The 20,465-nt window shown below is 48.2% G+C and overlaps 1 protein-coding gene and 1 long non-coding RNA gene across 6 annotated transcripts in view; one reads left to right on the top strand and one right to left on the bottom strand.

Annotated features, from left to right (window-relative positions):
* The window catches only part of SNX33 (sorting nexin 33), an 83,660-nt gene that overhangs the window by 37,102 nt on the left and 26,093 nt on the right, over positions 1-20,465 (bottom strand). The window contains exon 2 of one of the 5 annotated variants that reach the window (XM_035138151.3): positions 5,406-9,724. The exons of 2 other annotated variants lie outside the window; for them this stretch is intronic. In XM_035138151.3, coding sequence (XP_034994042.1) covers positions 9,471-9,724 — 254 coding nt within the window. In that variant the 3' untranslated portion in view covers positions 5,406-9,470. Of the gene's footprint in view, positions 1-5,405; positions 9,725-19,366; positions 20,079-20,465 lie in introns of those variants that run through there. 2 more of the 5 variants (XM_088657152.1, XM_088657154.1) reach the window with 2 other exon arrangements.
* Positions 257-3,058, top strand: LOC148683603 (uncharacterized). The gene is made up of 2 exons (XR_015946885.1): positions 257-410; positions 1,464-3,058. It is a non-coding gene; the product is annotated as an uncharacterized LOC148683603 (long non-coding RNA).

The following is a 20,465-nucleotide window of genomic DNA, read 5'->3' on the forward strand; positions in this document are numbered from 1 at the left end:
TTCTGGGCTTTGGGCTCATTGACATCCTCTTCTTCAGGCTCTGTGGAGGGTCTCTTCACAAGCCTGTGGGATGTGGAACACATAACAGTCATGTACTGTACAACATTCCTAGAATGGACATGCTAGGAGGTGCTTTGTACCAGCCAGGAGAAAACTTATTGCTTCCTGCTGAGCTGGGACAAACTTCCTCTGCATGTGACTAGAGAGTAGGTGTAGCCTAATCTGGGCAAGAAGGGGCACACGCTCTTCTCTTGCTCTCTTCTCCTCCGTTCTGTTTCTCTCTGGGTGTGAGTAGAAGTGACTGCCCATTCACAGTCACTTAGGCATTAACTCCCTTATGGGATAGTTCCACATCTGTAGTTTTGTATCCTAAGTCTGCCTTCAGGGATCTAACTGTGAACTGAATGATTGTGAGTAAACTACTTTTATATTGACTTTAATAAGATTGTCGTGTCTATTCTTTTTAAGAGGGACAAGAAGGGATCTTACCAGGAATCTTATATAGAGAGGCTCAGATGAGCCTGCAACAAGCTAACTGCTGTGCAAATTTAAGAAGGGGGAATGTTTAAACTCTGCTAAGATATAGAATTAGGAAGGATATCATTAAACAATATATCCTCTCCTGCCTCCCTGAACATTCCCACAAAGCCATGAGGACTTTCCAGCTCTCTCCTGCTATGTCAGCTTTATTGAATTATTTGCAGGACCTAGGGCAACAACCATGACATCTGTTACTGGAAAAGGAAGGGAGGGAAGTTCCAGGGTTAAAAATTAGAGTAACCTTTAGCTTGCCTTTCAGTTTAGCTCACTTCTGGGACCTGGAGATCATGATGCAAGAAATAACTAACTCCTTCCCAAATGCAGTGTGGAATCCAAGGACTGCAAAGCTCTTGAACCCAGCTGTGTAGGCATAGCGCCTTTTCCCATAAAGCACAATTGCTGAAAAATGCCGTAAGATGCAACCACCTCTCTCTCTCTCTCTCTCTCTCTCTCTCTCTCTCTCTCTCTCTCTCTCTCTCTCTCTCTCTCTCTCTCTCTCCTGCATTGCTTAGTCACTGCAGCACAGAATGGACTTGCAGACACCAGGCAAGCTGTGGTGACTCCCCAGGATCCACAGGGGTAGCAGATCCTGATGCAGAGATTTACTCTCCCCTTGTTTCTGATGTAGATCTGCCCTCACTCCTTCTCCCCCACCCAATACCTACCAGGACCGGATTAACTGCCTTCTGCCCTCAGGTGGATGGAGGATCCTGTCCCACTGCCAGTGTTAAGTAAGACCCAACTGCCCAATCCACTCAGCTTTGGGAGTGAAATGGGAACATGCCCCACAGAACTTGGCTGGAGAAAATTGGGAAACTTGCTCAGGGTGGTTGTGTTTTGGTTCACGTATTGTGTTGGAAAATGCAATTTTGGCATGTTCACTTTTAAAAGTGAACTTAATATAATTTCTCCCTCCTCCCTAGTCCGGCAATGTCCAGAGGGCTCCACATTCTCCACTTGAGGACTCTTCAGCAACCCCCATGGAGCAAACAGGGGTGGGAGCCACGGAAAAGCCCAGCTCTGCTTGGGACTTGTCTTGCAGCAAAGTGACAGCCTCCAGCAGCAGAAAACCAGGATTGATGATAAGGTGGAGGGAAGCAGACCTGATAAGGAAGAGTCCAGGAGGAATACTGTCAGGTAGCAGAGCAGCTGGTGGAACCCCATTGTCCCTGGGTCTTTTATAAAAAAACATATGCCAATAGGACCTGCATGGCACTGGAAGACCATGGCAAACTGCAGGGACCCTGGTGACCCTTTCCCAGGAAGTCTTGGGGGAAGGACCCTGGCCCAGTGGCAGAGCATCTCCTTTGTACACCAAAGGCCACAAGTTCCACCCCAGACATCTCAGAGAGATGTAGGAGCAGCTGGACATGGAGGATGGAGCTATTTTTTAATGGACACGAATCACCCCAGTCTCAGATAAGCCAACAGGTGCAATGTTAACCAAGCCAGTTGCTATGGCAACGGCCCAGTGCCCTCTATAGATGATTAAGGGATATCAGAGCAGCAGTCTGGTCTCTTGAGCTCACTGGCCAGTCAGTGAGTCTCTCTGTGAGTCGGCGTCTGCGCTACATCTTGAAGCTGGAACAACAGGGTGACCACAGGAGGGGAGAAGGCTGCTCTTTGCTCAAATCCAGCTTGCAGGTTTCCTTGGGGGCATCTGGTTGGCCACTGTGAGAAGAGGAGGCTGGACCAGCTGGACCCCTTTGGCCGCATCCAGCAGATGCTCTGCTTTGGTTCTTAAGAAAAGGTTTCCAGAGCTGCATCTCTTATTGTTTCACTTTCTTTCACTAGCAGCAGCAGAAGGAAAAGAGGCTTCCTCCTGCCTGCCTCTGCTTGCAAGCAAGAGGGGAGGAAAGGGGTGTTTGATTCCCTGAGACTCGGTCAGAAAGGAAGAATGTGATCTGAAGGGAGGGAACTGGAGGACAGGCAGACTTGGAACTCTGGGTCCAACATGTGGCACAAACAAGATGTTAAGCCCTCTTGCACAACAACAGCATGGGGTTCGCAAGCAAATCCAACACATTCCCACTTCCTAACCTGATGCCTCTGGGAAGCCTGTCAGGGCAACGGCCCTCTCCACCTGAGGTCCCCACAGACTTGTATCCAGAGCCATGCTCCCTGTGAACGCTGGGAGATTCAGGACAGATAAAAGGAAGTCCATCTGCACACAGTGCAGTTAAACCATGGAACTCACTCCCACAAAATGCAGTAAAGAGGATTAGACAAATTCATGGAGATTTCTGACTTTGGGTTGAACAAGATGACCCTCGGCTTTCCTCCCAATTCTATCTCGTTGGCCACTGTGGGAACAGGATGCTGGACTAGAAGGGCCCCACTGGCCTGATCCAGCAGGCTTCTCTTAGGTGCTTAAATCTAGAGGTAGCATTTAGCCACAATGACTAAATAATAAGGCCACTGATGGCCTTATTATTTACTGTACTTATTTGTACTCTGTATTAATTTTATTAACTATTAATCCCACTCTAAAGCCCAAAAATGCTCCCTCAGCAACTTACACATTGCTTTATTATTATTATTATTATTATTATTATTATTATTATTATTATTATTAATGGCCCTTACCCTCAGGCTTATTTTTTTTTAACACAACACAGAAGGAAAATGCATGAGGAGGATGGAGAACAAATCACAGACTTGCAGAGTTGGAAGGGACTTCCGAGGCTCATCTAGTCCAACCCCCTGCAGTGCAGGAATCTCAGCTAAAGAATTCCTGGCAGAAAACCATCCAACCTCTGCTTAAAAACCTCCAGTGAAGGAGAGTTCTTCCTGATGTTTAGTCAGGAAGCCATCCATCCTACTCTTTGGAGCAATAGAAAACAAGCTTGCTCCATCATCCATTTCACAGCTGTTAAGATATTTGAAGGTGCCTATAATAGCACCTTCATGAATTTTTCTTATCTTCCCTTAAATCAAGTTGCTAAGTTCCCATGATTGGGATTCTAGACGCTGCTCCCCCCCCCCCAAAAAAAGCTGGCACCTCTAAGTAGCACAGCAGCACCCACTGTCCCTCACATTCTCCAGCCTCCGGCCAGCCCTATAGCTTCAATTTGAGTTGTGGATATTTTTGGATACAGTATTTTTTTATATGGATTGAAAAGTAAGGAGCAGAGGGCTTTTAAATAATGTTTAGAGAGTGCTCCCCACTTTACATGATTTCACTTTTGCACAGGGGGCCAGAAATGTAACCCCCACGTAAGTGGGGAGTTGCCTGTAGTCTATTGCCAGAGCAACACCTGCTCTTCTGCTCTTAAATGCCACCTCTGCAGGGAGCTAACCATGGACCTGTTCTCCTGCAAACTACCCTGGACTCCATCGGAGCTTGTCCTCTGCAAACCTCCAACCTGGAGCAGGTCAACTTCTCTGGAGCGAGACTGCGTGCGTGTTGCTTGGTGAAATTGCAGCAGTGGTTGTCGTGACATCGTAGTCAGGGGTAGGTGATGCTTCAGTGCTCTGCATGTCTCTCTCTCTCTCCAGGGTTAGAAGAGCTGTAATATATGGGGCAACTTGCATGCCCCCGACCCCTAATGTTGCTGGATGTTGCTCCCATTGGCCCTGAACACTGGTCACACTTGCTGGGGCTATTAGAAGTTGTAGCTCAACAACATCAGAGGGCCACAAGTTCCACCTCTGTGAATGAAGCTTTGTGAATCCCAGCTCAGAATCCCAGCCATCGTGTCAGAAGCTGGGTCTGATGATACAGAGGACAGGGAAGGGAACATAATCAGAGATGGCTGCCTGCCTTCCAGTGTGGCAGCTGGCAGGGTTAAAATATGAGGTGGAGTTGTCAAGTTCCTCATAGCAACTTAGTTACACAGCAGCTGAAGGGGACGTTGCCAGGGTCCTGCCCTGCTGCTAGCAAAAATCCACCGAGAAATCCATCCCTCCTAGAAACGCACACTTCTGTAAGGGATGCTTATTTGGAAGACTGGTTGGATCAGGGCTGTAGAACTCTGGCCCTCCAGATGTTATCATTAACGTCACCATCATCTATATATATAAAAATGTAGGCATTGCGTGCACAGAGGTCACAGCCTTTCTCCGTAACCGCTGAACCGTAATGTAACAAATTTGGCCACAACGTACCTTGCTCATCAGGGAGGGATCTGCCATTAAAAAAATCAAAAAACACACACCTTTGACACCTAAAATAATGATTAAACACAAAAAGTGGCGCCCAAATTAGACATCACCACCAGAAGCTCTGAAAACTCCAGCAGCATCCAATAGAAAGGCAGATCGCACCCTGCTGCCTCCAAAGCTGTGCTGCCAGATGACATCACAAAATTCCCCAGCAACCAACTGAAAACAGTCCTTTTGCAGCAACAAGGCCCAACTTTTTCAATAGGCCGCAGCATTGCCAGCAGGAAAAACAAGGCCCAACATTGCCAAGTGGAGGTAGGGGCCTGCCTGGGGGTGGGGTGGGGGGGCCGAATAGGCCGCAGCATAGAATCAACTGAATATGGGCCTTTTACAGGGCCGTGCCTTTGGGTAGAATAAATGTTATTTCACACAACACACGTGGGTAGGGGAGTCAGGGTTGGGACAGGGCAAAATTTTCCAAATTCGCGCATTGTGGGAATGAATGTGTGCAAAAATGAACGGGTCACCGGGGGGGGGGGTGGACGGAGGAGAGGAGGGAAATCACAGGGATAAGCCGGGGTGGGGGGAAGAGGGGGCATAATAGGTCATGGATCAGGACAGAGTTGGGGGATTCACAGGGATGAGGGGGGGATTCACAGGGATAAGCCAGGGGTGTGGAGAGGAGTGGGGGAATCACAGGGATACGTCATGGATCGGCACAGGGTAGGGGAAATCACACAAATAACCCACAGCAACGCATGGCAGGGCCAGCTAGTTATTTATTAAATTTGTATACCGCCCTTCATCTGAAGATCATAGGGTGGTTTACAACATAAAAAACGAAAACACAGAATACCCTGTATACCCATCATGTTGTTGGACCCAGTGGCGGAGAGCAGGTGGGGCAGGCAGCCGGGATGGCGCCCCTGGGAGCGCGCTGCCTGGGGTGCCGCGCCCCCGCCGCCCCTATCTTCCTACGCTGCTGGTTGGACCCCCGACTCCCATCATTCCTGACCATTGCCCATGGTGGCTCAGATTTGTGGATGCTGGAGACCAACAATATCCTATACCAGGGGTGGGGTGGGGGTTCAGCTTGAGGGTCACATTGCCTTCTGGACAACTTTCCAGGGGCCACATGCCATGCAAAGGTAGCAGAGCGACCCAGGAACATTTGTGAGGGTTGATGGGGGTTGCATTGTAGCAACATCCAAAGAGCCATGGGCAGTGGCAGACCTTGGTGCTATGTGTGTGATGCCAAAATTGGGAACCCTGGCCTCTAGTCTTCCATTCTACATCCTAGTTGTGGCCCCCATGAGCTTCTGTGCCCAGTGCAACTGAACCTAAATCTGCCTCTGCCAGAGGTTGCCCATCACTGTCTTAGAATCCAAAGTGTGCAATCTCTTTGGGAGACGATTTGAGGTTTGTTTGCTGGCTTAAGTGTCTGGCCCTCATGGTTACAGAAGTTTGAAACTCTGCTTTCGGAACGAGCTAAATGATTGGAAACAGGAGCACAAGTAGAAGGAAGCTTGTTTTTCCAGAGGCCTCGTGCATCAGAGGTCTAGGCATAAGCAGTGTTGTGTTTTGACTGGGACAGGAAATTCATGTTGCAGAACTGGTGCACATTGGGTCTGCCTCGTTTATGAAAATGGCATGGAAATCACAATGCTGACATAAGAACATTGTCAAAACAAAATAAAAAAATCCTTCCAGTAAAAAAGGATTTTTTTTATTTTGTTTTGACTGCGTCAGACCAACACGGCTACCTACCTATAATAAGTAAGCTTCTCTGCATTTTTCAGCAGCAGGAGTTGCTGACTCCAGGCTTAAACAACACTCTGGTACCACAAGAAACTCTGGAGTAAGTCCAAGCCAGGCTTGGTTTCCTTTCCATGCTGTAATTTGTTCTCAATATTTCCCTGAGAAAACAAAGCCCACGCACCAGGCCAATTTATCAGCCAGCAAGTGCTGACAGTAACTCCCCCCCCTTTACTTTGACATCCCCCCAGTCAGCCAAGGACGGGCACCTGCCGGGAAGCAAGTTATACCTACAGACATGTACATCCATCCCTCTTCCCAGAATCCTGTCTTGTAGGCACAATTGTGAAGTAGCTTTGAATAACAAGAGGTCACACTCCACCCGTAGCTCCTTGCTCCTGTCGCTGCTCCCTTTCCTGCGTTTGCCCACTCCCACCCCACCTGCCCATGTGACTCGGACTTCCAACTTTTTGCAAATGAAAACAGGGACACTCCTTAACTTCGACATCATTCTTCCCACAGCAAGGACCTGCTTTCCAACCTCTGGTTCATCGGCTGGATGTGACTGCAGCTCATCCCTATCTGGCCGGAGGCCTCCCATCACTGCCCCCCAACCACCACCCCTTGGGCTTTACAGGGGGCATCCTTCTCTTGGGCAAAACCTCCAGGATCAGGATCCCCCTTCAGCCCCATGCAGCACAGCCAATGGTCAGGGGAGATGGGAGACCCAACAAAATCTGGGGGACATGGGTTTGGGGAATGCTGATCAAAGCAACTTCCAAATCTGAACAAGTGCAGTTAGGTTCCCTCCTGGGTTTTCCTTCCTTTTCACTTAAATAGCTGGTTTCACCAGCCAGTTTCCTCTCCCCCCTCTCTGCCCCTCCTTCTTACTGACCACACCTGCTCAGAACCCACATTTGGGGAGGATTCAGACGCTGCAACACCTTCTGCAAGGGTGAGAGAACACACACTTCAATATGCATGACTCTGCTTGGTGATGATTGCCATGCCCGCAGGAAATGCAAAATGTGCTTACAGATAAAGCACATGCTCTGCATGCAGAGCCCCAGGTTCAATCATATGCAGTTAGAACAGGGGTGGCTAAGCTGCAGCCTTCCAGTGGCTGCTGAACTACAACTCCTGTCATCCCTGGGCATGCTGGCCAAGCACATCTGGCTAGTGAACCTGTGACCCTCCAGATGTGGTTTGACTCTCAAATCCATCAGCCCCAGGGACTGTCAAGGCCACAGGCTCCCTGAGTTAGATGGCTCTCAAGTGGGACAGCTGGGAATGACCACTCTTTAATGAGAATATATGAAATGGCCTTATTGTCAACACTGATTGGCAGCAGCTCTCCAGGGCTTATGGCAGGAGGCATCCTTGGTCCTACCTGGAGATTGAACCTGGCACCTTGGGCAGGCAAAGCAGACACTCCACCATGGAACTACTACCCTTATGGAGACCCTACCAATCCAGAGTCCACAATAGTGGGCCACAGGGAAGGCATTTCAGTATGTCCAAGTGCCTCTTAGAAGCGGTAGAATGCACATTGATAACATGGGGGCAGGGAGAGGCATGCATGGTGTTTGGCTGAAGTTCGGCTGTGTGTCTCCAACTCACTTCATGCTCTCAGGAACCCTGAAAAGTTCACAGAATCATAGAATTATATAGAGTTGGAAGGGAATCAAAGGGTCATGTAATCCCTGCAATGTGCATGCTTTGGATGTGGGTGGGGAACTTATCTGACACATGGGATTCTCCCCAGCCTCCCCTTCTCCCAGCCCCCAGCCCTGCCTTCCTGCATGTATTGCATCCTGGAACTCCCATGCTCTTTTTTTTTTTACCCTCTTACTTCTTTGGGTGGAGGATAAAAGAGTGTGTAGAAACCAGCCTCATGTCTCCTCTGCCCTCCTCTGAAATGTGGCCCTTGGGAGCTTGCCCAGAAGGCAATGCAGCCCTTCGGCTGAAATGGCCTCAACATCCCGAGTTCAGGAAGTGTGTGATGATCTTCAAAATGCCAAGGGCGAGTCTCGGGCATGCAATCCTCCTCCCCAGGCTCTGGGCAAAGGTTCCTCAGCCAGGGCTTGTGCTGGTTGCATTTCCAGCCACAGATCCTGGGAGATGACACAGAGGAATCGAGGGGGAAGACCCACCCTTTCATATCACTAGCCTGAGTACAAAGAGTCAAATGGGATTTTTCCCCCTGCCAAGGCAACACAGCATGTCAACATGTCTGAGCCTTTTTCAGACCATCCTTTGCGCCAGTTCACCATAAACAAAAGTTCCTGCACTCATTTTTAAAAACTAATTAATGACCTTTGAATTTTGCCCCAAAATACGCTTTCAGTAACAAACCAAGCAGAACATAAAAATTGTGGTTCCCAAGTATTGTTTTGATTTTAGAATACAAAATAATAATAATCCTGTAGTTATCTCTGTGGACAGTTTAAAAAAAATACAAAGGTGCTGATACCTTGTGTGTTTGTGTGATTTCCCAAAAAGATCCATTCTGTTGCACCAAAATTTACATTCCAATCCCTCTCACCACAACCTATTTAGAAAGTACTTGAGTTGTGATAAGCAACAAACAACCCTGATCTCATTCACCAATTCAGTGGGGGACAGGGCACAATTTGGATGAGAAAACTCTAGAAGATAAAGCCTGAGAAGCATTAGAAAACAAATAATAAACTCCAAAATGACAGTTCTGTTTCCAATTCTCGCTTCCTCTGTAAACAATGATGCAGATCAGGAAGTCAGCAAACCCTGAGCAGAGGAAGACAGGATGGTGTGTTCGCTGGAATGTCGTTTTGCTTCTCCGTTCAGTTCGGACGAAGAGAGAAGCTACAACATGGAGCTTTTTGATTGTGTGCATATTGAGGGGCTTTGAAGGCACCCAAGCCCACCTGGCAATGAGGCCTCCACCTCAACCCGCCGCCCCCCATTCCTAAACCCCCTTAAAAGTATAAGCCTGGTTGTATGGTAGGAAGGCACACTTCTCATGCCCAGGCACAGAGGAAAATGCAAGCCCAGCTCATCCTCCTGATGCCAGGCCAATGAGTCCGGAGGTACTAGAGGCTGTCATACATCCGCAAGGTCTTCTCCAGCTGCTGACTGACTCTCTGGTAGAAGACGATCTGTTGCTTGAGGTACGACTGCATCATCCTCTTGAAGTCCAAGACGCGCCTCTCGTGGAAGTGGTTCATCTCTGCCTGCAAGGCAAAGCCCACCACGCGGCAGCGCTTGCGGATCCCATCTGCCTCCTCTTGGTCCATCTTCCCCTCGTCACTCATCCTCTGGCTCTCCTTCACCTTGGCAAAGGCACCTGCCCAGGGGGAGCGGGGCAGAGAGAGACAGCAGACAAAGGCAACACCATTAGATGGAGGGGACCTTGCTCAGAATCCCCAGTGCCCCTGATCAAACCCTAGAAAAAGCATCATTCAGAATAGCAGGTGGCATGACCCACTAAGGAACACAATAAAATTAACACAATAAAATTCAGACCAGTAACAATTGATTGCACATTTATTTAAAATCCAATTGAAGCTATTAAGTTTAATTAATTCAACAAAACTGATGAACACCCAGGCCCAAGGGAAAACCTGAGGTTTACAGAAGCAGGAATGAGAACAGTCTGATAACAGTCCAATGAGGACTGAGTGACCATGCTCAGCGGCTGCAGAATAAACTGGCTGCTAATCCCTCTAGTCAGCGTTTCTCAAATATGGGTCCCCTGCTGTTGTTGGGCTACAACTCCCCTCATCCCTTACCACTGGTCCTGCAATTGCAATTGGATACCTGGCACATTTTTATCAGGGCCAATGAGAGCGAGGTGTGGGGACCTGGTACAGTTTTCTGGTGCCTGACTATCTGGCATGTTTTATGTAATTCTCAACAAAATATATGTCCAATGCATGCACAATCCTGAGTACGGTAATAAGCTTGCAAACGTGTGCTGTGAACGAAGCATTTTCAAGCATTTTCGACTATACGGACATTTGCTTCTGCAATTTGACAGTGTGGCAGCCCAGACACATCTTACTATGCACAGTTGCATTTGTATGTTTTTGTAAGTGAACACTGTGCAAATGCAACAAAGTTGTGTAGTGACATTGTGTTGTGTTACATGTACAAGGCCTGCAAGACAGAGCTGTTCTGCTTGGCCTTTGGACTGATGCAGTCTGACCCCGGGGTTACCCTCCCCTAAGGTTTTATCTTACTTGTAGATTTTTAATTTTAAAATTGAATTTTAACATTGTATTAATCTGCATTTTAATTGAATTGTTTCTTTTATACCTGCATCGATATTTTTGTTGTTAGCCGCCCGTCTTGACTGGGAAGGGCAGGGTATAAATAAAATAATAATAATTATAATTATAATAGTTATAATTATAATTATAATAATTATACAGGTTTGACATTTAAAGTACTATATATTCAGGTGTATAAGACGACTTTTGAACCCAGGAAAATCTTTCCAAATATATAATAATAATAATAATAATAATAATAATAATAATAATAATAATTTATTATTTATACCCCGCCCATCTGGCTGGGCTTCCCCTGCCACTCTGGGCGGCTTCCAACAAACATTAAAATACATCAAATATCACAGATTAAAAACTTCCCTAAACAGGGCTGCCTTTAGGTATTTTCTAAATGTCAGGTAGTTGTTTATCTCTCTGACCTCTGATGAGAGGGTGTTCCACAGGGCGGGCGCCACCACCAAGAAGGCCCTCTGCCTGGTTCCCTGTAGCTTTGCTTCTCGCAGTGAGGGAACCACCAGAAGGACCTCGGCGCTGGACTTCAGTGTCTGGGCAGGACAATGGGGGTGGAGACACTCCTTCAGGTCTACTGGACCAAGGCTGTTTAGGGCTTTCAAGGTCAGCACCAACACTTTGAATTGTGCTCGGAAACGTACTGGGAGCCAATGTAGGTCTTTCAAGACCGGTGTTATGTGGTCTCGGTGGCCGCTCCCAGTCACCAGTCTAGCTGCCGCATTCTTTTCAAAAGTTGGGGTCGTCTTATACGCTGGGTATAAGAATCTGTGGTCGCCACATACGGTGGGGGGAGCTCAAAAATGGCTACGGCCGCATCCCCACCGTATGTGGCAACCGTATGAACGCCCAGGGAATGAGGGGAGCCAGGCACGGAGCTGGGGCTGACGTGGCACATAGCAAAGTTTCCTGGCTCACCTGTGAAGACTCCCCGAAGAAGCGCGCTCGGGAGAGGGCTGCTCCCCGCCGGGGCAAACGGCTCCCTCATGGCTTCGCTGGCTCTGCCTGCCTCGATCTCTCCGCCTCTCTCTTTCTCTCTTTCTCCCCGCTCTCCTCTCTATGGTTCCTTTCCCCCTCTCGCTGGCTCTGCCTGCCTCTCTCTCTCCGCCTCTCTCTCTCTCTGCTCGCCTCTCTCTTGTTTCCTATGAATTAGGAAATTAATTTAGAGTGAATTAGGAAAAGTTTAATCCACTTGCACTGTTTTATGATTACATGTTTGATGACAAACAGCCTTAAGTTTATAAGTGACAGTTTTCCTGCTAAGTACCTGCACGTCATAAGCATTTGAATTAAAATTACCGGTACCATATTGAAATCAAATATGTTTATTTGATTTTTATTTGGTGTGCGTTGGAAGAGGGGTAGTCTTATATGGCGAATATATCCCAAACTATACTTTAACTGGAAAAGTTGGGGGTCATCTTATATGCGCCAGAATACCGTATACAGTATATGGTTTGTTCAACTACAATCATGGGGGTGTTGATATTGTTGATATTAGTAATTAGGATCTTAATATTCTCAACAGGTACAAATATTATCATATCTACCGTATTCTTAACATAAAAATGAGATTGCACATTTATTTTAAAGCCTTGTTAAAAAATAAATAAATTAGCCATTCCGCCCTTGCTGGGGGCCCCATTTTTTCAAAATTTTTTTTACTGGTGCCTAAACCTGCTCTCAGTCGTCCTGATTATTATTTTACACTGATGCAAACTATTTCAGTTCTATCTAACAATCTCAAATAAACTGTCTCACATTCCAAGGTAGTAGTGATTGCCACAATATTCACCATGGCCTTAACAGGTTGGGGGTTCTGGTTGGCTTAGGTTCATTTTGGAACCAGAAGGTTGCAAAAAGACTGCTCTAACTGTGTTCTGATCTTGCTTTGACTTCTTGACTCCCTTATACCTTCCTTAAAATCACTGTCCCCCTTCTCCAAGCTAAGCATGATGCAATCCAGTTCTTAAGTGTGGAAATAAATGATTAAAAGTGCAGTTTGACCTCAAGCAAGACAGACTGGGAAAAACAGAGAGGGGCCACATTAGGATCATCATATCAATAACCTTTGATATAGACAAGCTTTGTGCATTTGCCCATGCAAGCAAAAAAGGTGCAGTTAACTATAGTTTCCTGTTGCAACTACACTAGAAAACTGTGGCTGATCTAAACTTTACTAACAGTGGAATCCTATACGTGGTCTGCTCAAACTTGTATCTTTCCTGTAAACTGCTGTTTTGCTTTGTTTTACGATCAAGCAGATAATTAATTAATTAATTAATTAAGTGGGGGTGAGCATGCCAATATATTTTCTAGTGTTTCTTTAAGTACACACAGCCCAGAAATATCATCAGATATATGGAAATGGATATGGACAAATGTCCCACAAAATACCATCAGTTTCAATCTTGAAGAATGTTCTTAAAAACTGATTTTCAGGTAATGCTTAACTCCAAATGTTTTAGCCTTACATACACTACAGTGAACAGTTCGTGTTGGAGGTAAGAAGCCTAATGCATACATTTTACATATATTATGGTCCTGTCCTAAAAATAGCACACACACAAAAGGAATAATATCACTGAGGAAGCGGAAGCTCTTACAGGAAACATCTTACCAAGTGATGCTCTCTTTTGGGGTACAGTGGTCCCTCGCATTACAGATGCTTCAGGTTACAGTCTCCGCTAACTCAGAAATAGTACCTCAGGTTAAGAACTTTGCTTCAGGATGAGAACAGAAATCGCGTGGTGGCAGCAGCGGGAGGTCCCATTACCTAAAGTGGTGCTTCAGGTTAAGAACAGTTTCAGGTTAAGAACGGACCTCCAGAACGAATTAAGTTCTTAACCCGAGGTACCACTGTATATTAAAGAAGCAGTTCCAGCACAGGATAGGGAGATGGTTCTCTATTTGCTCAGATTACCATGACTTATAACTGGGGGGGGGGGGGGAGACTCAACCACCAAGCTTGGAAGGCTGGCTAATATCAACGCCACCCAAGTGAAACGGACTGGAACAAGGCTGGCCCTACCATTAGACAGAATGAGAATCTGGGGGCTGTAGCCATCTCCATTTTCCCAGGGTCTCCTCAACTAGCTTGCTCTGGGGCCCCTAAGCAAGTCTGCAACCCTCAGGTACAGTGGAAGACGTTGCCCCATAATCACAAATAAAATTTAACTGCTGGTCTGGCAAGATGATGCATGCAGAAGGGGAGAAAGGCACCATCTTGTCCTTTGCCTCAGGCAACAGAATGTCTTGGACAGCCCCAAGCAAGCAAGAGGCATCCCGTTAGCCACTACGGACTTCAGCAGGACTCTCCTCATGTTCACAAGACTCTGAATCCATAAAGAATGAAGCCATGAGTCCTCCCTAGCCAGCTGCCACCTCACGCTAATGCAAACGAGGAAATAACCCAGTTTTTGGCAATCAATAATTCAGACGGACTGCCTAATACACGAGGCAGGAACAGCAGCTGCATGGGGGCCACCCTTCGGCACAAAAAGAAGGGATAGCATTGGAAGAGTGCAGAAACCAGGCCATCTGCTGTAATTTGCAAGATACTCCCTGTTAAGATATTCCGTTCCATCTTAAGGCAGACGTGGGACTGTTGCATGTCACATGTCTGTAACACACACCAGCATTGCATGCTGGGAACTTCCATTTCTGTATACTTTCTGTCTTTCTGTTTTGCTTGAACACGAAGGTGATCAGACATGTTTCCTTCTGTTCTGAATTGCTTTTAATAAAATGCTTGTAAATACGCTTACACAGCCTCTCAGGGCCACTTCTGTTCTGCGTTCTGCTGAGATAGTGTATCCAGTCTTTTGAAGTCTGAGAACGCTGATTTATGCATGCACCAAGGATGACGTTCTCCCGGAATTCTGGCCGGTGGGGCTGGAGCCGGCCTGGGGGCCAGCCATTTGCCCCCGTTCCCTTGGTAGCACGCCAACACTCCCCATCTATAATTGATTGGGTTTTGTACTTTCTCACTGCATGCACCCGTTCACGTCTGTGTACAAAACATGTGCCACTATTGCCATGGCATCTGCATTTGCACCAGCAAATTTATTGTGTCTCAAAATTATTGGTATTAGGTAGTTAATTTTGAACATGAGTTTGACCAAACTGCGGGAGGCAGTGCAAGACAGGAGTGCCTGGCGTGCTATGGTCCATGGGGTCACGAAGAGTCGGACACGACTAAACGACTAAACAACAACAAACAACAACAACAGTTAATTTTGAAACCTGCAAATCAGGTAACTGCAGCACGATCCTCTGAGTTTGATGGGACTTACTCCCAAGGACTTAACTCACAAATAAGAAAAGGTTGCCATCTTATGATCCAGTCTTGTGAAGGCCCCACCCTGTCCAGTCTCCTGTTCTTGCAGGGGCCAGCCGGAAGCCTCCAAAGGAAACCCGCAAGCGGGATTTGAGCACCAGAGCAACTCTCCCCTCCTGTGGTTTCCAGCACCTGGGATTCAGAAGCCTGTCTGCCTTCCATTGTGGAGGCGCAGCCAATCCACCAAGCCTTCCATTAGGTTCAACTGTGAAGAGAATGGGGCTTGCAGAGTGATCCTTGGTGTGGGAACGGGAGTGCCAGGAGGACGTCCTTATTTTCTTCCATGGAGGATGTTCTGCCCAATCTTGGCTGCCCTTCAGTCTCATTTGGGGCAACTCCCTTCCTGACCTGGTTAAAAATTCCTAGGCATTAGGCTCTGCTCTCCAGCTACTTTCTCCAGCCAAATCTTCTCTGGGTTGAATCCTGCCTGTCTTTATTCCAACTCTTTTTATCTACACAGGGAGTTGGGGTTTTGTTTTCAGTGAACAGGAAGATTATCAGACCAATTCCAAATTAAGACAGCCCCCAAATCCCTACGTAGACAACTTAATTTGCTTCTCAAATCCTTCCTCTGCGTCTGAAGGAGAACAAAATGAAACAATTCCAAAAATAAGCAGCTAAATGTCAAAAATAAGTGTCTAGACAAAAAGATTCAGCAAGATTCTGCATACTCTTGATGCTCCCCATGTGCCAACAGAATGTTGCCTCACTTCAGGAACCCTGACTCTTCCTGCCTCCTGGTCTTTCCCGAGTATAGGCACCTGCCCCAGGTGGCAGCAGGGGTAGAAAAGCCCCCCAAAAGCCAGCAGGGCTGGGAGCTGACATAATACAGATCACTATTGAAAAGCCACCATCTAAGTTCACTGGGCTGCATCCACGGCTAGTTGTACTTAGCGGAGGCCCATTAGCATAAATGGGTCTTTGGAGACACCCCATCAAAGCTAGAGTCTAAGCTTACCCAACTGCACCATTGTAAAAGCAATGATCCTACCCCTAACCCTACTTTCCTGGGAGTAAGACTGATCCAGCTCCTAACAGTCAGGGTTGGGGGGCCTCTCCTTGGCCTGTCTGGGATGCTGCAGTTTCAGGATTCCTGCACTGAATAAAGGGGCCAGACTGGATGGCCACTAGGATACCCTCTACCTCTATTAATTCTATTAATTCACCAGCATGTCACTGTTTACAACAGCAAGATGCCAAGAGAATATGTGGTTGGAAATATCCACGTCTTTACAATATCCCTTCTTTATAAACTGTCAACCTCAGACAGGAGTGGGGAACCGCTTCAGGTGTTGCTGGACCAGAATTCCCATCCTCCCTGACCACTAAGCATGCTGGCTTGGGCGGATGGGAGCCCAGAACCATCCGGAAGGCCAGAGGCTCCCCAGCCCTGTCCTAGGAGAAGAATGGCAGACAAGAGAATATGATATAGAAGAGGTCTAAAATGGAATCCTACAATCCCGCCCCCAAAAGACCATTGAATGCATAGGCTTGCTCTCCTAGGGCTGGTGAATTCTCCCACCCTCACTGGCTCCAGGGAGGGGGGGGGCAGGCTGGGAGAGGGCCTTCTCTGTGGTGGCCCCTGAACTGTGGGACCCACAGAGGTGAGTCTGGTGCCTTCACAGCACAGCTTCTGGAGGATGCTGCAGACGGCTTCTCACCCTGGCCTTGGGCACCTGAGGATAGACCTTACTTTTATGGCTGCAAGTTGTTCTTTAAACCTGTTTTAATAATAAAAATTGTCCAGTAGCACCAGCTAAGTTTGTTCTGGGTATAAGCTTTCATGTGCATGGACACTTCTTCAGATACACTGAAACAGAAGTCACCAGACCCTTATATATAGTGGGAGGGTGGGGTGGGGTTTTTCTCAGAAGGGTAGTAGGAGATGGGTGATTGGCTCAATGGGTAGGTAAACCTGTTGACAAAATCTCTTCCCGGCTTGAAGGGAGGAGATGTTGTGGGCACACGTGGCCTCCACGTGGGGGGGGAATGGTTAGCATTCCCCCCAGCCCATTGGTCGTTTTCCTGCCGCGACGCGCCTGCGGTGCGTCCAATCGGGGCGCACCTGGAGGGGGCGTGGCTCCCCTATATAGGTGAGTCCGCGGCAGGATCTCGTCCTCTTGCCTTCGGACTCGACTCACCTTTGGACTCACCTTTGGATTCGACTCGCTCCGCGGATCGCTGCAGAAATCGCTGCAGTTTCTTCACATCGTGAGCTGAAATCACTTTAAACGGCGTTTTTAAACGCCACACTTCCCTTCCAGCAGGCTCCGGCAAGCTCGGTCTCCCGGTCGCAGCGGGGCTCGCCTCTTCTCGCCGCCAGGACCGCGCATCCTTGCCCGGCTCGCCTCGGGTCTCCTCGCCGATCTCTCCCTCTCCTGTACAGCGGCCGCCCTTTTGTTTGCCTCGGATCTCCTCGCCGATCTCGCCCTCTCCGGCACAGCGGATCCTTCGCCCACGTGGATCGGTCAGAGCCGCGCCGGGAGCTATCCCTCGGGGCCTCCGGGGACCTGGTTCCGCGCACCCAAGGCGCAGCTTCGCGGTTGCTTCCGGGCAGATAACCCCTCTTGCCGCTTCCCAGCTGGTAGCCCTCAAAAGGAATTGCTTCGGCACCGCGGCACCTTCCTCGGGACTTGAGCGCTGCGGTTTGCACCCACCCCTCTCCGCGCTACGACCGTCCCTGGAGCCATCACAGAAGCGCGGTATTGTATACGTCCCTTTTTTCCAAGGGCTTAGGGGTGGTGGGGCGCCTAATTCCCCAGGGCTGCATCGCCTTCCCTGCCGCACCGCTGCCTCGAAGTCGTTGTGTAGGGCTGGTGGGGGTTGCCATAGCTACAGCTTGGCTCGCGGTCTCTTCTCGCGATACCACGCAGCCATTTTGTGTGTGGCCACGTGGGCCCCTTTTTTCTTTGGCGGCCATTTTGAGTGGGTCGCCACCGGAGCGCTGCTCGCGGTCTCCTCGTGCGTTACCCTTAGTGCATCGGACCGCAGCCATTTTGTGCGTGGCCACGTGGGCCTTTCCTTGGCGGCCATTTTGAGAGGGTCACCACCGGAGCGCTGCTCGCGGTCTCCTTGCGCGTTACCCATTGTACCTCGGACCGCAGCCATTTGCTGCGTGGCCACGTGGGCCTTTCCTCTACGACCATAGTGAGCGTGTTGCCGCCAGAACACTGTGTGCGTACCCCTCAATTTTTTGCCACTCCGCCATTGCGAGTGTGGCCACGTGCCCCTTCACGGCGGCCATTTTTGAGTAGCTCCCTACTCGGGGCCTTTCACGTATACCTCCTTCCCTTCCCGTTGTTTAGCATCACCATTGTGGGTGTAGCCTCACAAGCGGCCATTTTGTTAAGGTCTTTACAGTGCGTTTAGCACGTTCAAACCCCCCCCCCGCCCCCGGTATTTCTGCTGACCATATTCTCTTTTCCCCACTACTGCCTTATCTGCTTTGCTTCTAACACTCATTGCATTGGGGTTTCCATTATTGCTTATCGGTTAGTAATAATAATAATAATAATAATAATAATAATAATAATAATAATAATAATAATAATTTTGTTTCCCTTCGGCACTAGTAATAATTTAAGGTATTCTCAGTTAGCAGTTTGGGGTTGTTTATTTTTATAGCAGCGTAATCAATAAGCATAATTTGGTAATTCCATTTATTAGTTAATTTTCCTTTTAAATTCATCAGACTACTTAATTCGCTCACTGTATAATTCTCCTGGGCATTCAATTTGCACATTTCCTGCGCCCTCTACCGGTATCAGCGATTTTAATTGGCATAATAGTTGCTGTGGTTAACTCATCAGGGCTTTGGTTGGCACAATTGATCGGCTTTATTGAACTATTATTTGGCTTCTTGCTTCTGTTTGAACTGCGCCCTTGGGGCTTTAAAATAGTTTTGTCACTTTATTCTTTAGAGCATTCAATTGGCTGATTATACAGGCTGCCTTTCACCATTGGCTAGGTCAGGTATCCCAGTGACCAACTTTAAAATAATATTGGGTGTCTCCAGTAGGGGACCGCGTGTTGGAATTAATTTAGAATAATTTATTTGGGCTCCTGGGTAATAACTTGGGTTTAATTTTGCCCTCTCTACCGCGTTCATATACAGGAGGTTTGACCGGTCACTGTTTAGGTTTTTCAGGTCCCGCCTTCGGCATAAACATCCGCTACCTTCCCTTCTGGGCTTATTTTGATTTTCCATAAGGCAAATACTATGGCTCCAAAGCGCAAGCAGGCTGAGTCTGCAGCTGCACCCGCAAGGAAGCGTGCCACAGCTATGAATGTGGCCTCCAGTGCACCCACGGTATCTACTATTTCCATTCCTCCTGAGGCTCTAGCTAACCTTTTTTCAGGCGTCCAGAATTTCTTTCAACAGATATCAAGGCCAGGGGCTACAATACAGGTGCTCCCGGCTGAAGGCTCTCAGGATTTCGTCGCGGACACACCAAGAGAGGACGAGGCGCGCCCTAGTACTTCTGCCTCAGGTAGTACGGCAGAGGCAGGTCGCATGGGAACTAGATCCCAGTCGGGTTCAGCCGCTCCTGCAACCCCCTCCGGCTCCTCAAACGCCGGGGCCACTACCTCTAGTGCTAATGTTTCTGCTTCCCAGTTGTCTCCAGGTACTCCTTCTTGTTTGCGTGACCTCTCTCAGGCTAGGTCGCGGCGACCATCTTCCGTCACTACCTCGGATGGTGAGAATCTGGATCGCGAGCCATCTGCGGCTCCTGGGAAGGATGTGGGACGGTCAGACAAGGCAGAGGGTGAGGCCTCCAAGAAAATCAGTAAGAAGAAGACCAAGAAGACCAAGCATACGGACCCCCACGATGATTCAGGTACTTCTTCTTCTAGTTCGGACGACGAAGAACCCACTTTGGAGGGTTACTGGGGTGAGGGGGAGGAGCTTGTTGGTCTGCCAGTTTGGGCGCATGAGAGGCGGGCTAATTCACACCGAAAAACCTTTAATGGTACGCTCGAATGGAGGGATGGTGCGTTAGTGCCAGATGTAAGGAAATCCACATTTGCCTCCTCCGATTTCATCTTGGGTAATCATCTATCTAATAAAAAGCGGAACCGGATCTTAAATGGAGATTATGTAGACATATTTACTCTCCTTCCCCCCGTTAAAATGAAAGGAAAAGGGGAAAGGAAGCCCACTTATGGAAAGCGTAAATACCGGGAACCCAGGGCTGAACGAACCTTCGAGAACTGGCTGGATGGTTTCCAAGTTTATATGGGCACTATTGTGGCCTGCTACCCCAAAAGGGCGATGCACCTCCTGGCCTACATGGCTCATGTCAGAAGGGCATATGCATTGGCTGGAGAGGGTCCTGCATTACTGTACGATGAGGAGTTCCGTAGAAATGCCTCTTTGTTGTCCAGCACCAGGTGGGATTTGAGGGACCAGAATTTTTGGGGTGAACATGTGAACCCTTATATAGAGA

Source organism: Zootoca vivipara, chromosome 13 (assembly GCF_965207765.1).
Source record: "Zootoca vivipara chromosome 13, rZooViv2.hap1.1, whole genome shotgun sequence".
Classification (NCBI taxonomy): domain Eukaryota; kingdom Metazoa; phylum Chordata; class Lepidosauria; order Squamata; family Lacertidae; genus Zootoca; species Zootoca vivipara.